The sequence below is a fragment of the Tarenaya hassleriana genome, unplaced genomic scaffold (genome assembly GCF_000463585.1).
Source record: "Tarenaya hassleriana unplaced genomic scaffold, ASM46358v1 Cleome39, whole genome shotgun sequence".
NCBI lineage: Eukaryota > Viridiplantae > Streptophyta > Magnoliopsida > Brassicales > Cleomaceae > Tarenaya > Tarenaya hassleriana.
In genome coordinates, this window is record NW_010966822.1 from 1,185,276 (window position 1) to 1,200,667 (window position 15,392).

The 15,392-nt window shown below is 40.3% G+C and overlaps 3 protein-coding genes and 1 long non-coding RNA gene across 7 annotated transcripts in view; 3 read left to right on the top strand and 1 right to left on the bottom strand.

The window, feature by feature from the left end:
- Nucleotides 1-3,765, top strand: part of LOC104823040 (type I inositol polyphosphate 5-phosphatase 4) — a 4,262-nt gene extending 497 nt beyond the window's left edge. The window contains exons 1-13 of one of the 4 annotated variants that reach the window (XM_010554460.1): nt 9-181; nt 321-400; nt 518-608; nt 948-1,013; nt 1,140-1,221; nt 1,305-1,409; nt 1,510-2,140; nt 2,218-2,411; nt 2,484-2,592; nt 2,679-2,827; nt 2,906-3,184; nt 3,259-3,340; nt 3,432-3,765. In XM_010554460.1, coding sequence (XP_010552762.1) covers nt 353-400; nt 518-608; nt 948-1,013; nt 1,140-1,221; nt 1,305-1,409; nt 1,510-2,140; nt 2,218-2,411; nt 2,484-2,592; nt 2,679-2,827; nt 2,906-3,089 — 1,659 coding nt within the window. In that variant the 5' untranslated portion in view covers nt 9-181; nt 321-352 and the 3' untranslated portion in view covers nt 3,090-3,184; nt 3,259-3,340; nt 3,432-3,765. Of the gene's footprint in view, nt 1-8; nt 401-517; nt 609-947; nt 1,014-1,139; nt 1,222-1,304; nt 1,410-1,509; nt 2,141-2,217; nt 2,412-2,483; nt 2,593-2,678; nt 2,828-2,905; nt 3,185-3,258; nt 3,341-3,431 lie in introns of those variants that run through there. The other 3 variants (XM_010554461.1, XM_010554459.1, XM_010554462.2) reach the window with 3 other exon arrangements.
- A 1,989-nt stretch (nt 3,766-5,754) lies between these two features.
- LOC104823041 (50S ribosomal protein L24) lies at nt 5,755-7,767 on the bottom strand. The gene is made up of 6 exons (XM_010554463.1): nt 7,661-7,767; nt 7,059-7,120; nt 6,848-6,943; nt 6,493-6,596; nt 6,277-6,413; nt 5,755-6,163 (listed from the first exon to the last, which is right to left on the bottom strand). The coding sequence occupies exons 2-6, from the start codon at nt 7,116-7,118 to the stop codon at nt 6,081-6,083; spliced, it is 480 nt and encodes a 159-aa protein (XP_010552765.1). The 5' UTR covers nt 7,119-7,120; nt 7,661-7,767; the 3' UTR covers nt 5,755-6,080.
- A 153-nt stretch (nt 7,768-7,920) lies between these two features.
- LOC104823042 lies at nt 7,921-9,934 on the top strand. The gene is made up of 2 exons (XR_773298.1): nt 7,921-8,081; nt 8,205-9,934. It is a non-coding gene; the product is annotated as an uncharacterized LOC104823042 (long non-coding RNA).
- Nucleotides 9,935-11,609: 1,675 nt separating this feature from the next.
- LOC104823044 (protein MARD1) lies at nt 11,610-13,229 on the top strand. Its single transcript, XM_010554465.2, has 2 exons — nt 11,610-12,888; nt 12,975-13,229. The coding sequence occupies exons 1-2, from the start codon at nt 12,209-12,211 to the stop codon at nt 13,042-13,044; spliced, it is 750 nt and encodes a 249-aa protein (XP_010552767.1). The 5' UTR covers nt 11,610-12,208; the 3' UTR covers nt 13,045-13,229.
- Nucleotides 13,230-15,392: the final 2,163 nt, after the last annotated feature.

The window sequence follows — 15,392 nt, forward strand, 5'->3', positions numbered from 1 at the left end:
CCCCCCCCCCCCATTCGGGTTCCGAGGCTTTTGTCTCAAAACCCCCTCTCTCTCTCTCTCTCTCTCTCTCTCTCTCTCTCTCTCTCTATCATCTCGCTTTCTTTATTCACTTCAAGATTCGATAGTTTGCAATGTGCCCGGAAACGAGGCTCCTTGTCTCTCCCTGACTCTGTCTCTCTTTGTATGTTTCCGGGCTTCTTTATAAATGTCTCGCATGATTCGCCTCTTCTCTTCTGTTCCTTAACAAACTCTGCCCCTAAAACACAGCTTGCCTTAATCTTAGGTTAGGGACGCTTATGCCTTCTTTTCTGCTCTAACAGATTAATTCCGAATCAGAGATCTCTTCCCATTTATGGAGGTGAAAAGGGCAATGGGCGATGGAAGCAACAAGAAAAAAAAGGTTTTTTTTTTTTGTTTTTTGTTTACTTTTCCAACATTCTTAACGATCTTTGATTTTTTTCCCCTTAAATTTCCTTTGAATGGTTTATGATTTTGTTTTTCTTATGCGGGATTAAAGGCTTCATGGCCGAAAGCACTGGTAAAAAAATGGCTCAACATCAAGATCAAAGCACAGGACTTTCACGCAGACGATGCTGACTTCTGCCATGGTAATTAACCCCCTTGCAGTATATCTCAGTTGCTCCCTGGTTTTGATGAAGCCCCATTGTCCTCCTCGGACATTCCAGTACAAGAATCCAGATTTTGGTCTCTATTCCTCAGGATTCTTGTATTTTTTTTTATAAAAAAAAAAGTTATGTTCCTCGAGATCTCTGTTTTGTTTCCCCTATCTCCACAGGAAGTTCGAATCGGATTCCTTGATTTTTTTCCCCCTCAATGAATTCCAAATTCACCAGTAATGGTGTGGGAAGTGAGCAGCTTTTAATTATAACTTTAACGGAGTTCTAAAAAATGTTCACTTTTTTTTTTCTCAATTTGTGGTGGTGAAGAATGGAGGAACAGTTTTAGAGAGAGAGAAGGATGCACTGCTGCCACTCTCAAGAAAAGCAAAACTGGTCAGTAAAAAAAAATCCACCATACCTGTGGCGTTCATCAATCTATTTGGTGCTTTTTGCATCGGACCATACCATGTTGCTTCTTCTTGAAATCTTGTTTGCAATTTCTGGAAAATGCTGCTGCAGTTAAGAAGAACGCCGACAGACCTCGCCGATCCAAATTCGATTTCGATCCATCTCTCGTTAAACAAGTGTACAACAACTATACGTAGGTTTTGTTCTCTTCTCAGCTCTGTCTGACTTGTGGGTACGTCCACATACATAAACGTATCTATACGTACATGCATACAGGGTTTTCGTTGCCACATGGAATGTCGCCGGAAAATCTCCCCCGAGTTGTCTGAGTCTCGAAGGTTGGCTTCCCACCTCTCGTCCAGCCGATATTTACGTTCTTGGGTACGCAAAACTCCACCCTCTTGATCCGATTCTGCGCTACTTTTATTCCTGCTTCCACAATCTGTCCTCATGGTCTCCATTCGTTCCTGTTCTTTTACAGTTTTCAGGAGATCGTCCCTCTGAATGCCGGTAATGTTTTGGGCGCTGAAGACAACGGGCCTGCGAGAAAATGGCTCGCTCTCATCAGGAAAACATTGAACAGTCTTCCCGACAACAGTGACAGCTGCCGGACTCCGTCACCGGTTCCCCACCCGGCCGCTGAGCTTGATTCTGACTTCGAAGGCGAGTCTATTGAGTCAAAGCCGTCTTTTTTCCACCGGAGGTCATTCCAATCCCTGGGCCAGAGCATGTGGATGATGGACCAGGACATCTCAGGCGTGCAGCCGCACCTCGACCGGAGGTTCAGTGTCTCTGACCGCGTCATGTTCGGCCACAGGCCAAGGGATTATGATCCGAACTTCAGATACTGTTCGTCTGATGAGGATAATGCACAGGCAGATTCGCCCTTGTACTGCCACTACTTGCAAGACTCACCCGCCTCTAGAAGTGGATCTTTAGTGACAGATGACAGGGAAAGGCAGACGGAGAAATCGAGGTACTGTTTAGTGGCGAGCAAGCAAATGGTGGGAATATTCTTAACCGTGTGGGTAAAGAGTGATCTCAGGGACAGCGTCAGGAACCTCAAAGTGTCTTGCGTTGGACGAGGATTGATGGGTTATCTTGGAAATAAGGTAAAACTAGATTTAGAACACGGAATCTTTTGACAGTATGGAATTCAATGTGCCTAAGTTCGGATGTTTATATACAGGGCTCGATTTCAATCAGCATGTTGGTTCACCAGACGAGCTTCTGCTTCGTCTGCAGCCATTTGACGTCTGGACAGAAAGAGGGCGACGAGCTGAGAAGAAACTCTGACGTTTTGGAGATTCTGAGGAAAACCAGATTCCCAAGAGTCAACGGTGCTGACGAAGAGCAATCTCCTCAGACTATTCTACAGCACGAGTGAGCAGAAGATCTGACACTTGCATAGCCTAAACAGTTGAAAGGATCTGACTTTATCTTGATTTGTTTCAGTCGGGTAATCTGGCTTGGGGACTTAAACTACCGCATAGCACTTTCATACCGGTCAGCAAAGGCCCTTGTCGAGATGAGAAACTGGAGAGCCCTGCTCGAGAAAGACCAGGTACATGTTGAGAGAACTGTTCAGCTCCTATTGAACATAAGATACATTCATAGAAGAACAATGCCGGGACGGTTTTTGTGCCACAGCTGCGGTTAGAACAAAGAAAAGGGCGTGTCTTCGAGGGATGGAATGAGGGGAAGATATACTTCCCTCCCACTTACAAATTCTCTGACAATTCAGATAGATATGCCGGCGGTGACAGGCTTCCCAAGGCCAAGAGAAGAACTCCTGCATGGTTAGAACTTGGTTGATACTTTTGTTCTCCGGATTAAACTGTCAATCATCTATATTGAGTAAATATTGAGTTTTGAAGGTGTGACCGCATACTGTGGTATGGGAGAGGCCTGAATCAGCTATCATATGCTCCGGGGGAATCGAGATTCTCTGATCACAGGCCGGTGTACAGCCTGTTCTCGGCAGAGGTGGAATCGATAAGCAGAAACCGGATCAGGAAAAGCTCCAGGATCGAAGTCGAAGAGATGCTGCCTCGTCCATAGGGGTTTTACCGAACTCAGTGTAGTAACGGATGCATCAGAAGTCATGTACATGTGCAGAGGCAGATGCCCAGGAAACACCAAAAAGGATGGGAAAGGTAACAATGTGGAGTTATTGGAGAGAATTTGTTGTTTCAGTTGATCTGATGACAAATCTATGTTCTGGATTTAGATACTCAGCGTGGTGGAACGTCCATTGCTCATGAAGAATACAATCCTTTCTGATTAAGACAAAACGACAAACTAACAAGGAGGTAAGAACTTGTTCGTTAACGGAATTAACCGAAAACGTTCGTCTTACGTACGGTTAGATGTCAGGATATTTGGCTAATTTTTGGCGTACAGCGAATGTGCAGAATCATAAACATTGGTGGGTTTGGAGCTCTGATATGATGAGAGACATGTGCGGAGGAATCGACAGGCATCTGGAGAAAAGGAGTGAAGATTATCTTGAGTCTGTATTGGATTTGTTTCTTTCAGAAGGTTATTTTTGGAGGTATTTTCAACGTGACCACTTAAGGTTTCATATATATGGTTTGTGAGGGGGTTTTGGGAGATGAGGAGTATATTTCGGAAAGGTTTTGGGGCCGGGTCTCGAGAGAGAACCTCTCGTTAAACAAGTTCTTCGGTTTGTATTTCCCTTGTTGATCAATCAATGTCGTTGTTAATTTGGATTTTATTCTCGAAATCTGGTTCTCTGTGGATTGCTTGGATGCACGAGAAAAGAGGAAAGGCTTTTGGTGTATAGACACTGAAAAAACACTCTCACACGATATTGCAAATCAAAAATTCTCAAACTGATTCTATTTCTTTGATACGTGTCATGTATACTTCAATCCTTTCCAAGTAACACTCAACCTACCCAGTTTCACTCTCCTGAGTAAAACCTCAGTATCACAAGAAATTCTATCAGCCACAAATACTTTGTGTGCAGCGCACACCACGTGTTACCCTAGACCTTGTCTAGGCCCAGTGAGCGGTTCGCCTGTTACTTAAAGGCTCCCCTTCAGATCTACCTCACGTTCTCTCAGATATTTCTCACCAGTGTTTCCCGTACATGTGACTCTCACCAAGGTCACAGACTCTGCTTCTCAATAGAATCTCGACAGCCCTTCTATAATGGGGACTTCAGTATATATAGACTTCTCCAAGTGATTCTCTCAATATCCTCTGAATATATGCCTTGCCTTTTTTTGATTGATGTGAATGTCTTCTTTCATTTTATCACTTCTTTCCTTGTGTGTTGTCCAGATTTGACTATATTCTTTCATTTGTCAATTTGAACCTTTTAGATGTTGAATATGTTATTTCCTTGATTAACAGACTCCTTCACCGCATTTTTCATGGCACTTTCGGAAATTGTTGACACTAAGCTGTTAGTGAAGCAGATGCTAAAGTTTTAGATTGGGAACGGTGAAAAAACATTGTTTTGGTATGATCCTTGGACTAGCCTTGGACCACTCATTGAATTTGTTGGTTCGACCGGGCCGCGTAACCTAAGACTATCGCACTTGGCAACTGTGAGTATAGCTGCAAGAGAGGGTTCTTGGTCATTGCCGGCAACCAAAAATGACAAAACCCAACATATGATGGTCCATATATCCACCATTCAGCCCTCTGATGAAGCTAGTTGTACGCCTGACGTGGTCTTGTAGAGATTCAAAGATGATGATTACAGAGCTTTCTTCTCTCCTTCTAAAACATGGAACCATATTAGGCTTCATAAAGAAACTGTTCCCTGGCATAATATTAGTTGGTTATCGTCTGATATTCCTAGATATGCTATCCTCTTTTGACAAATTATGCAATAGCGGTTACCGACAAAGGACCGACTTCAAAGATGGGGAGTTACTTCGGATACGTGCTGTAGGTTGTGTAATTCGGATGTTGAATCTCATCACCAACTGTTCTTTGAGTGCAGTTACGCATCTAGCATTTGGAACCACTTTGCTGAGGTGTGCTGGCCGTATGCACCAAGGAACACAACAGAGATGGTGGAGTGGTTCAACATCGGCGCAAACAACGCAATACGAGGGCGGAACAAAATTGCAAAATTATTGCTTCAGATTACAGTATATGAAGTTTGGAAAGAAAAGAACAACAAAGTATTGCGAGGTATCAACTGTACAATTCAGCATCTGAAATGGAAAGTTGACCGTGTTAAGCGTAATATCCCCTGTCCGTCAAATGCATACCTCCAGCCGCCACCTCTTCTTTCTTGGCTGACTCGTTCTATCTCACTCGTTTTTTGAGACCACCATAGGTGTTGCACTTTATTTTATGTTACAAAACTCTATCATATTTTGACCATTTGATTATGGGTTCATTTTGTATAGAGCCTTGTATAGAGCCTTGGAATGGATGTACATTTTTGCTAGATTAATACACATCACTTTCATTAAAAAAAAAATCAAGGTCGCTGCGACAATTTGTTACAGATTACATACAGATTTCTTATTGTGATCTTATCATATGGTCTCATTACAAGTGTGATTTTTGCAGGATTGATAAAAAGAAAGGAGTAATGGTACTTACTAGGAAGTAGCAGAGGCCACCTTTTTTTCTTCTTTGGGCATTGATTTCACAGAAAAAGCTTGTGTTGGGGAGCAACCAATGTTCCACTCAATTCCTAAAACTGGTCCCAGAGATAACGAGAGAGGCTTTGGAATTAAAGAAAAGGGGTTCCTTCGTCTCTTTGCTTTACAAATATCAAATCATCTTTTGCCACCACAAATTAACAAGGGCTGGGGTTTTTGTGGAAAGAAAACATAATAAATGAGCTCCAATGTTGACGAGCGAGATGGGTGGAGAGGAGACATGCATGCAATAGCGGAATGTGAGTGCCATAGACACAAAACTGTGGTCTTTCAGTGATTCTTCGGTACGAGAAAAGAAATGGACTACAACAAAATGACAGAGCTAGTTGTTGTTATTATCAATCACTTCCACTTGATTGTCCAGAAACCAGGCAGACAGGCAGGCGACACGTGTCCTTCAAAGATCAGGCATGCCCTTTCCTGTTTTAGCATCGTACGTCTGCTCCAAGACGAGCTCCATTGGTGTATCCTTCGGACCAGCTGAAACATACCCCGTATCAACCGAATCAAAACACAGATGGGATTGGACCACCATAATTGCAATCACATGTTCCATGCCATTTTACGGATTGCTTGAGAGTGTAGTCACGTACCGACTGTGGGTCTGGGCGTTGCCCTTATCTTCAAAATCTCAGGGCGAGGGATTATTGCACCAGATGCACCTATCCCTCTCGCTACTCTCACTTTTGTCCCATCTTCTAGATATTTCATCCCAACTTTACAAGGGTTCCTGTCACAGATATCACGGATTAGCATTCCACATCAACAGTGGCGGTAATGCTAATATGGCAAACATTATAACAACATACTTGGTCACTGGATCCAGAACTTGGACGTTTGAGACATGAAGAGGAGCCTCAACAGAGAAAATCCCGCCTTCATGGTCCGGCCCTCCCTTTATATGCTTCTTGACCTGTCAAGTCAAACAACAATGTAAAAAAATGAAACATTACGTTAAGGAGAAAGAACCCTAAGCCGAGAATAAAGATGCCCATGTTTCTGCTGAGCTATGGGATTTCTTATGGTGAAGCTATCAGAAACTTTGACCACTCGATAACACACAACATCAAAAGCTTGCATATGTATGCATTCTTTAATGCTTACATGTAAAAGAGGGAGAACAGAACTGTTCAGAACAATAAGGAAAAAATAAAAGCCTCTCACCAGATTCTTCCCTTCAACAATCACACGGTTTTGGGACTTGATGACACGCTTAATGGTTCCAGTCTCACCCTTATCTTTTCCACGAATGATCATCACCTAGGTGAACAAACAATAAAGACATCATCAGATCACAATCTATCACGTTTTTAATCTCTTAAAAAAAGGTTTTAAAGAATAACAATTCTGCACTGGAATGACATAGCATCCTCACATTGTCCCCTCTGAGTATCTTCCAGTGTCTAATGAGTTTCTCAGCCGCCTTCCAACCCATTGCTGAAGAACAACAGAAAACAAGTATTGCCATGAACATGAATCCAACTCCACAGAAGCACACCGAACGAACTTATATTTTCGATTAATGCGTATTGAGCACATGAAACAAAAACAGACCCGCAAAATAAGCAGCGCCGCTGAGGAAAGTGTGGCCTAAGTCACATCCCCAAAAAAACTAACAATCAGTTCGAACAAAATTGTTTATATACCCACAAACCCTAAACACATTTCACTCGCCCAAAAGACTAGTCTTTGCACAGCTCACGGACAGAGAGTTCCGACTGTCAGTAAGGGGATCAAAATGTTCATCCTAGATTCCATATTCAACAGGAACTCCTTAAAAAAAACTCATCGACAGGATGAGGTACATATAACGCTTTCCTGAATCAAATTAAGAACACAAAAGTAGAAGAAGATCGAATTGGAGCCCAATGCGAAGACGAAATTCCAGAATAATCAGCAAAAAAAAAAGGAAACTCGAAAGAAGAAAATCGACGGAAATTCAAAGCCGACGGAAACAAAATGAAGAAGGGTACGTACCGAGAAAGAGGAGAGGCTTGGATTGAGAGCGAGCGACGCCGGAGTTGGGGCGGAGTGAGGGTTTAAGATTTGCCAGGAACACTTGCGGAGGGGAATCGGAAAAGTTAAGTGCGGTGGGCCTGGCTCGGCTTCTCTCCGTGGGCTTTTAAAAAGCCTCAAATCAATTATTGGGGGCCTTATTGGTATTTTACAGTTTATATTCAATTCTTCTTTTTTTTAAATCAGGTTTTAATATACGAATATTAGCTCGTTAAATTATGTATCTGTATTAATTTGAGGTAATATGGTAGTAGTATATTATAATTTTACATGGGAAACCAAGAGGGAAAATATATCATATGATTATGAATAGATTGGCTGTGATTAAGAAGCGTCACGGAGTAATCGTATTCTTCAATCTTCACTTGGTTCAGGCGTTCAGGTAATTACGAAACTCTGTTTCCCTTCCCGACCATTTCTACGCAATCTTGATTCTCTCTCGATTTTTGCCCGTAATCCTTGCTATGTCGCCTTGAGTATTTGTCAACTTCCTGAATTTTCGCAGCGCGTGGTTCTTTGTGTTGAATTCCAGTCGAGATTTTTGTCCGAGGGGGTGAAATCCTAGTCCATGTGGATATCACCGGGCAATCCTGATGGTTTCTCACTCAGAATTTAGGGTTTTTTATCCGAATTCTGTAAATTTTGCTGGACTTACTGGTCGGTGGCTTTGAACATGGTTGTCCTCGTTTATTTATTACTTCCGCTGTTTGATTTGGGGATTCCTGTTTGCAAATGAATATAACAACTGAAAAATTCTAGGGATTCTAGTGAAAATTCCGTTAAACTGCCTCAGTCTGTGATCGGACATGTGTGATTTCTGATCTAAACCACTATGCTTTATGTCGTCCATACGCCTCCTCTAGGTTAATATTCTGCATTGCATCTGCTTTTTGGATGAAACTTTAGTATCTTTTTCATTTATTCGATGCATTTCGACTTGAAATTTTGTCTTTATTGTTTTGCTTCCTTCTAGAATCTCTGTTCTGGGGAAGGTTCGTGTTCTGTTGTCTGGTTTCACATGTGCTTCTTTAGTTTTGGAGAACTTTGTCTCCATTCTCTGGTGTTTCTTAGCACATAAGCTAGAGGGGGTTCTATTTATATCGGGTTTGATGGTTGATTGAAGAAGGATGGTTAAATTGACTGACCTGCATGAACTTTGAACTTATGAGACCATCCAAAATTTGAATTATCATTGATGAATTACACATGAATGTGCATACGTTTTGTTACTGATGTCTCTATCTGCTGTCTTTTGATTCATTTAACTTGCATTTTGTTCCTATTGGTGGCGTATGTCCAAAGTTTATATAGGATGAACTTCAGCATTTTTCGCCATACACTGACATCCCAACGTATGGCCTGATTGTCAATGAAAATATTGTGTTTCAGATTGTGTATCTTTTGGTGTGAGCCTTACAGCTCATGGTAATCCCATCAGTAGATGAATCATCAGCTGTAGCAATGTTTGGGTTGATTGAGGACTTCCAGATGCTGTCGCCGTGAGGTGCCTTGCACATGTGCCCTTAACCCTCCATCCAACACTAGAAGTCGTTTCTCGTTCTTGGCGAACTCTTCAAAGCCCGACAGGAAGTCGGGTCGTCTGAGGATCTCCTGTGTGTGTGCGCGCTTTCGATCCCAAGAATCTCTGGCAGGTGTATGATCCCCTCAACGACCTCTGGCTCACCCTCCCTGTCCTCCCGTCCAAAAGCTGCCATCTCTCCCATTTTGGTGTTGTATCCACTGGTGGGAGGCTGCTTGTGCTGGGTGGAGGGACCGATGTCGTCGATCCACTAACCGGTAATCAAGACGGGACATTTACAACGGATGAAGTCTGGTCATACGACTTCATACAGAGACGCTGGACTCCAACGGATGAGGGAGGAGGTTTACATCATAGGAGGAGTCATAGGCCCTGACCGCTTCAATTGGGACATCAACCCACTCTCTGACGTCGACGTGTGGGGGGTTACCAGCGATCGTCTTACGTGACGGAGGGTGGCTCCTGTGACTCGCTGCCGCGGCACTATCCTTGGCTGTACCCACCTCCGCATCTGATTATTATAATCTTATTACAAAAACAAAAAAAACAAAGAACAAAGTCTTTGTTTTTTTTTTTGTCTTAAATGGCATACTGTATTAGGCGACACCCGTGGATTTTCTACATTGTAACTCTCGTCGACTACACATCTTTCAAATGTGTAATATTGGTGGCACTCGGTGTGTCGTTCCTAGTCTTTTCTTCGCGCAAAAAAGAAAAAAAAAAAGATAAACAGTAGTTATTGTTTGCTTTTGGTTACAAAAACTAAACCTCTCTCGTGATCTGGTTGGTAGGTGGGCGGAATCAGACGTTATTTGGATTAAATTCCGAAATGATATATATATATATATGTAGTAATAAGGAAATCAAAATCACGTGACGAATGAAAGTAACCATAGACCACTAAAATAATCGTCTCGCCATTGCATGATCGTCATAGAAGATTAGATGCGTTTTAAACACAATTATTAATTATAATAATAACGTTAAATGTCGACATACATACATACATGCATGAACTACATTGAAATATATATATATATATATATACACGAATCGGTGTGCGTGTTTATGATTGAAATTATGGCAATGAAGAGAAAGAGACGGGCACTATGGATTGTGAAAGTTTGTAGAGTTACTACTTTTGACAGAACGAAAGCTTGCTTGGGAATGTTGTCTAACACAAAACATGATCACGTTCTTAACGAATCAATGTTTGACACGTCATCTCAAAAGCGGATAAGATTTTGGGAGATGAAAAGAGGATAGAGTTGTTGTTTCCCGTACTATTATTCCATTGGAAAATTTTCAACTTAAAAGATCGCTCTGAGTTCTGGTATTACTAAAATGAAAACGAGTTTGACTTTTTTCTTGTATCCAACCACTTTCTTTACAAAATAATTTCCATAATAACACAGTTATGATTTAATTTAAAAACTTTAAATTATAGGTTTGTTTTATTTTAGTATCTAAATTTTATCGATGGTACAATGTACAATAATAATAATAATAATAATAATAAATATTAAATACTGTTTTAGGAAGAGGAAATAAGCCCACATGTGGGCCGAAAAGGCCGATGTAATAATTTGAAAAGCAATCATGAGTAACGTGGGACCGAAAAGAAAAATTAGTGGGCCCCAAGAAAACCTCTATTTATTAAGAAGTGTCTTTTATTTTTTATTTTTTTTAACAATTATGCAAATTTTCTCTTTATTTTATTAAGAAACAAAGGTGCAACGAACAAAAGTATTCGCATCTTCCTAATTATATCATCATCCTATTGACTATCGATGATATGACATAAAATCTAATACCTTGCAAATAACAGTCTCTCCTAATTAATATTTAATAGTACACATAGCCACATGGGACCCGTTAAATGAATGCCTTGATTCCATGGCCTTTAATTATTTGATTCGGTGAAGTGGGACCCAGTTAATACTGTTTTTGTATTTATTTACTTAGAATCGAACTTTGCTGATCGGATAAAATATACGCTTAAAAAGAAGCAATTATTATGATTGCCTCTTCATATGTTTTAACCATCAATTAGATTATGGGTTGTATATTATTAGATAATTCAGATTTATTAAAATTATATTTATTTATATATATTATGATTTTAAATAGTGAATAATGATGAGTTTTGAATATTTGAAATATTTAAGGGTCCTTACTGATGTAAGATGATGGAATGTACAGGTCAAATATAAAAAAAAAAAACAATTAATGGGTTTTCTATTACTGGTGAAAACCAAAACGTTTATGATTAGCATTAAACAAAAACCCGTTGATAATTTGACATAAAAGCACATGAAGTGTTAAAATGTGCCAATAAACCAACATCGGTTTAGTGAAACACACCCAGACACTGCTCTCCTTTTTCATATGCATTGTTACGACTATATTTTTAAAAGAATCGAAAAAATTCATATAAATATTTATCTCCAAATGAATATTTAAACTCTGGGTGAAGAAGAAACTTTTTTTTTACTCTTTAACAGTTGGACGATCCAATGTTCTCAGTGCTTTTTAAAAGCCCAAACCAATAGGCAGCCTAAGTTCATCACAACTCCCCGCATCTCTCTATCTCTCTCCACTCCATTTGCAATTTCAAGTTTTTTTTTGTGTGTGCAGTCCCTCGTAGAGAGAGAATCGGCTTGCTGATCAAGATCTCGGCTATAATCGATAAGAAGAAAGCCGCAGCCAAATCCATCCCAGATATTTTGTACCCGCCGTATATACGATTAATGCCGATTCTTGTTTTGTTTGCGCTCGTTTGGGTTTTTTCTAGGCTTTTGCAGATTCCTCCCCCACCATGCCCCTTTTTGATTCCCTCTTCCTCCATGGAAGCAGCTGAGTTCTGATCTATTTCCATTTCTGGACCTTCGAGATCTTACTTTGCTGGTTATGGTCTTGGTCCTCTTGAGGAGGTGAGCTACATCCACCGTCACGTCTCATCTAAAGTTATGCTGAGGAACAGGTCAAGGAGAGCGGTAGCAAACAAACAGGCGTCTCTAATGGCGGATCAACCACCGTCTCAGGCTGGCCACTTCACGAAACCCACTCTTTCGTCTCTCCTCACCTCTCCAAAATTCAAGCTTTTCTCCTCAATGAACACGCCCTTCGACTCCGACTTCCCCCTCTTCAGCCCGACTTCCATCCTCGACGCTAACCCATCAATCTTTTCCACCAAAAACGACAAACCCAGTTCGTATTTCGAACCCACAATCCCAAAACCCCAAAGATTTCAGCCTCCAGAGGCACTTGGCCTCGCTGATCTCTTGAAAAACAGAGGAAATGTGGGTGACGCCACAAAACCCCCCAACAAGATGGTCCTGTTCGGATCCAAGCTCAGAGTCCGGATCCCATCAGCCGATTTCGGAACTAAGAGATGTCCGGGAGAGGGACAAGGGAATGCTGGCGTCCAAACGAGGGTGTCGTCGGCTGGGTGGGTGAGGGAGATGGAGATGTCCGAGGACTACACGTGTGTGATATCACACGGCCCAAATCCGACCACCAGACATATCTTCGACAACCGTGTTTATGTGGAGTCGAATCTCTCTGTCGTGAAAGTGAACAGTTTCTTGGACTTGTGCTACACCTGCAAGAAGGATCTCGACCAAAAACACGACATTTACATATATAGGTCAGTGTCATCTCCTTTCAGAGCTTTTGGGTATGTTCATGTTTTCGTGATCTGCTTCATCGTTTTGTTTGTTTGGTTATTTTCAGGGGAGAGAAGGCTTTCTGCAGCAGAGAGTGCAGGTCCCAGGAGATGCTCATAGATCAGATAGAGAGCTAGCTTCTCTTCTTATATATGGGAAGATGAATTCATTTTTGGTTATTTTCTTCTTTTTATTTACCCATGTAAGCTAGGTTTGTAGCTTTGGATAGACTTTGTTCTATCTCTCACCTGCAGATGTGTGTCTATATATATATATATATAAAAAGGATAAAGAGATGAGAGATAGACAGAGATTGGAAATTTTTGTATGAATTAATAATCATCTAAGGGCTGAAAATAATGGAAGGGTTCTGAACATCAAAAATAGTTGTGGCCCCCATCCCAATTTTAGACCAATCATATATATGTGGCATATAAGTGAGGCCTGATGCCTGATTTGGTGGGAACTATACGGCCATTTCATATGACTAAGCAATCATGTGTGATGATCCATGGGCTGAAAGTAGGCTGGGCCCCTAGAAAGTTACGGAAGGTTCCAATGGAATATGACTTATTCCTGCATGTTTTTATAATTGATAGTTGTCCAATCTTGTGAACGGAACGGATCGTGGCCCAATAATAGAAACGGTCCGATTGCAAGCTGAACCAGGGGAGTTTCGAATCATCGTGATTATTAGGGATGTAAAACGAGTCCAACTCGAGTTGGTTGGATAGTCCATATTTTTTTCGAGGTGGATTCAAAATATTTGATCCCAGAAAAAACGGACCGAACTTGCCATATTATATATGTATGAATATCATATCATATGTATGAAAATCTTCTAATGTCTCTTTTCAAGGCCATTTGCCTTTGCATCCCACCGAAAATCATGTAAAAACCTTCCTGTATTTAGACGGCTATGCATGGTGATAACAGTTTTTGGTTTTGGACCCTCGGAATGGTTTTCGTGATTATATTAATTAAATATCGAAACAAATATTATTAAATTTGTGTGAAAATGAAAAGACAGATGACAATTAAATGGAATTAAAACGATCTTTGATGGGGCTGGTTTCCATCATGTCTTGACTGTTGGTCGTATTTCAATTTTTGGACCGTTCCTTTGTCCCTTTCTCTACGGTTTCACTCGTTTGTATTATCAATCACCAACCGAACATTTCACATACACACGATTTTTCTAAATAAGGCTTTTTATATATTGTTGTGTCTTAATTCGGATATCTAGTCGGGCACGTGAGCTCAAGTTTGCAGATTCTATCAATTTGTTTCATGATATAAATATTCATTAATGTTTTTAAATAGCATAATTACAACATGACGCTTGGGGTAAAGCGGTGAGAAACCAGCTAGACAGTCTATCGGGCAAGCCTTGTGGCAAAGGCCACACATGATAGCCATGTTAACCTAATTCATGACTGCCACCCAAGTTTTGGTTGCCTAATGATAAGAGAGAATGCAAATCATAGCCTCGGTCTCAGATTCGATTTCAAGCGTTGGTATGAGTATGAGGTTTCGTAAGGCGGTAATTCAGCATTTTCTTCGGATTTCCGGTGGATGTAATCAGATCGAATGTTCGAATGTTAGGTGAATTTTCCGAATAATAAAAAGAACCGTTACTGTCCAACGATAATGGTTTATAAAATATTAAGTGATAATTATCAAACATATGATAGCAACAATGATGCAGTTGGATACACAGTCAGTGATATCTGATCCGATCCCAGTTCGCATGTGCACTTGCTTAGAACTTACACCACCACCTTGGTGTATATCCCACTATTCTTTATTAATTAGAAAATTCATTTCCACGAGATTTCAAAAAAAAAATGGCCAATCCGTCAAATCTTTTATATATATATATTCCACCTTGAATTGTATATGTCTCGTTGTCATTTTATTCATCTTTAATTTTTTTAATTATCGATGTAACCAAATTTTCGCGGAGGAAACTATCCTCCCAGGACTTGCTCATGCCAATTTTTTTATATAGAATTAGAAATAAGATTATTAGATAAAAAAAATACAAATAATAGATATAGAAGAAAAGTTACGAACCTTTAATATGATTTGTATATTTATAACGTAAACCGATATACGCGATAGTTAGAAAAGTGAAGAGTATAAAAATGGAAGTGAAAAGAAAAGAAAAGGTAATCCTACATTTATTTGAAATTGTGTCATTAAAAATAATTTGGAATTATTATAAATTTTGAAAGATCTAATACAAAACCGAAATAAATAAAAACGAAGAAATCGGTCGAACTCATATAAATTTGGTATAATGGTGAAGGTGATGTTGATGATGTGACTTATATACATGATATTCGTTAGTTACTTCATAGTGTGGTTTTTTTTTATAATCTGAAATTTTACTGATATTTAATTCGACTACATCTATCAAAGATCGGAGAAACCCATGTGAATCTTCTTCCAAGCGAAGATTCGAATCCGGATTGGGAAAGAG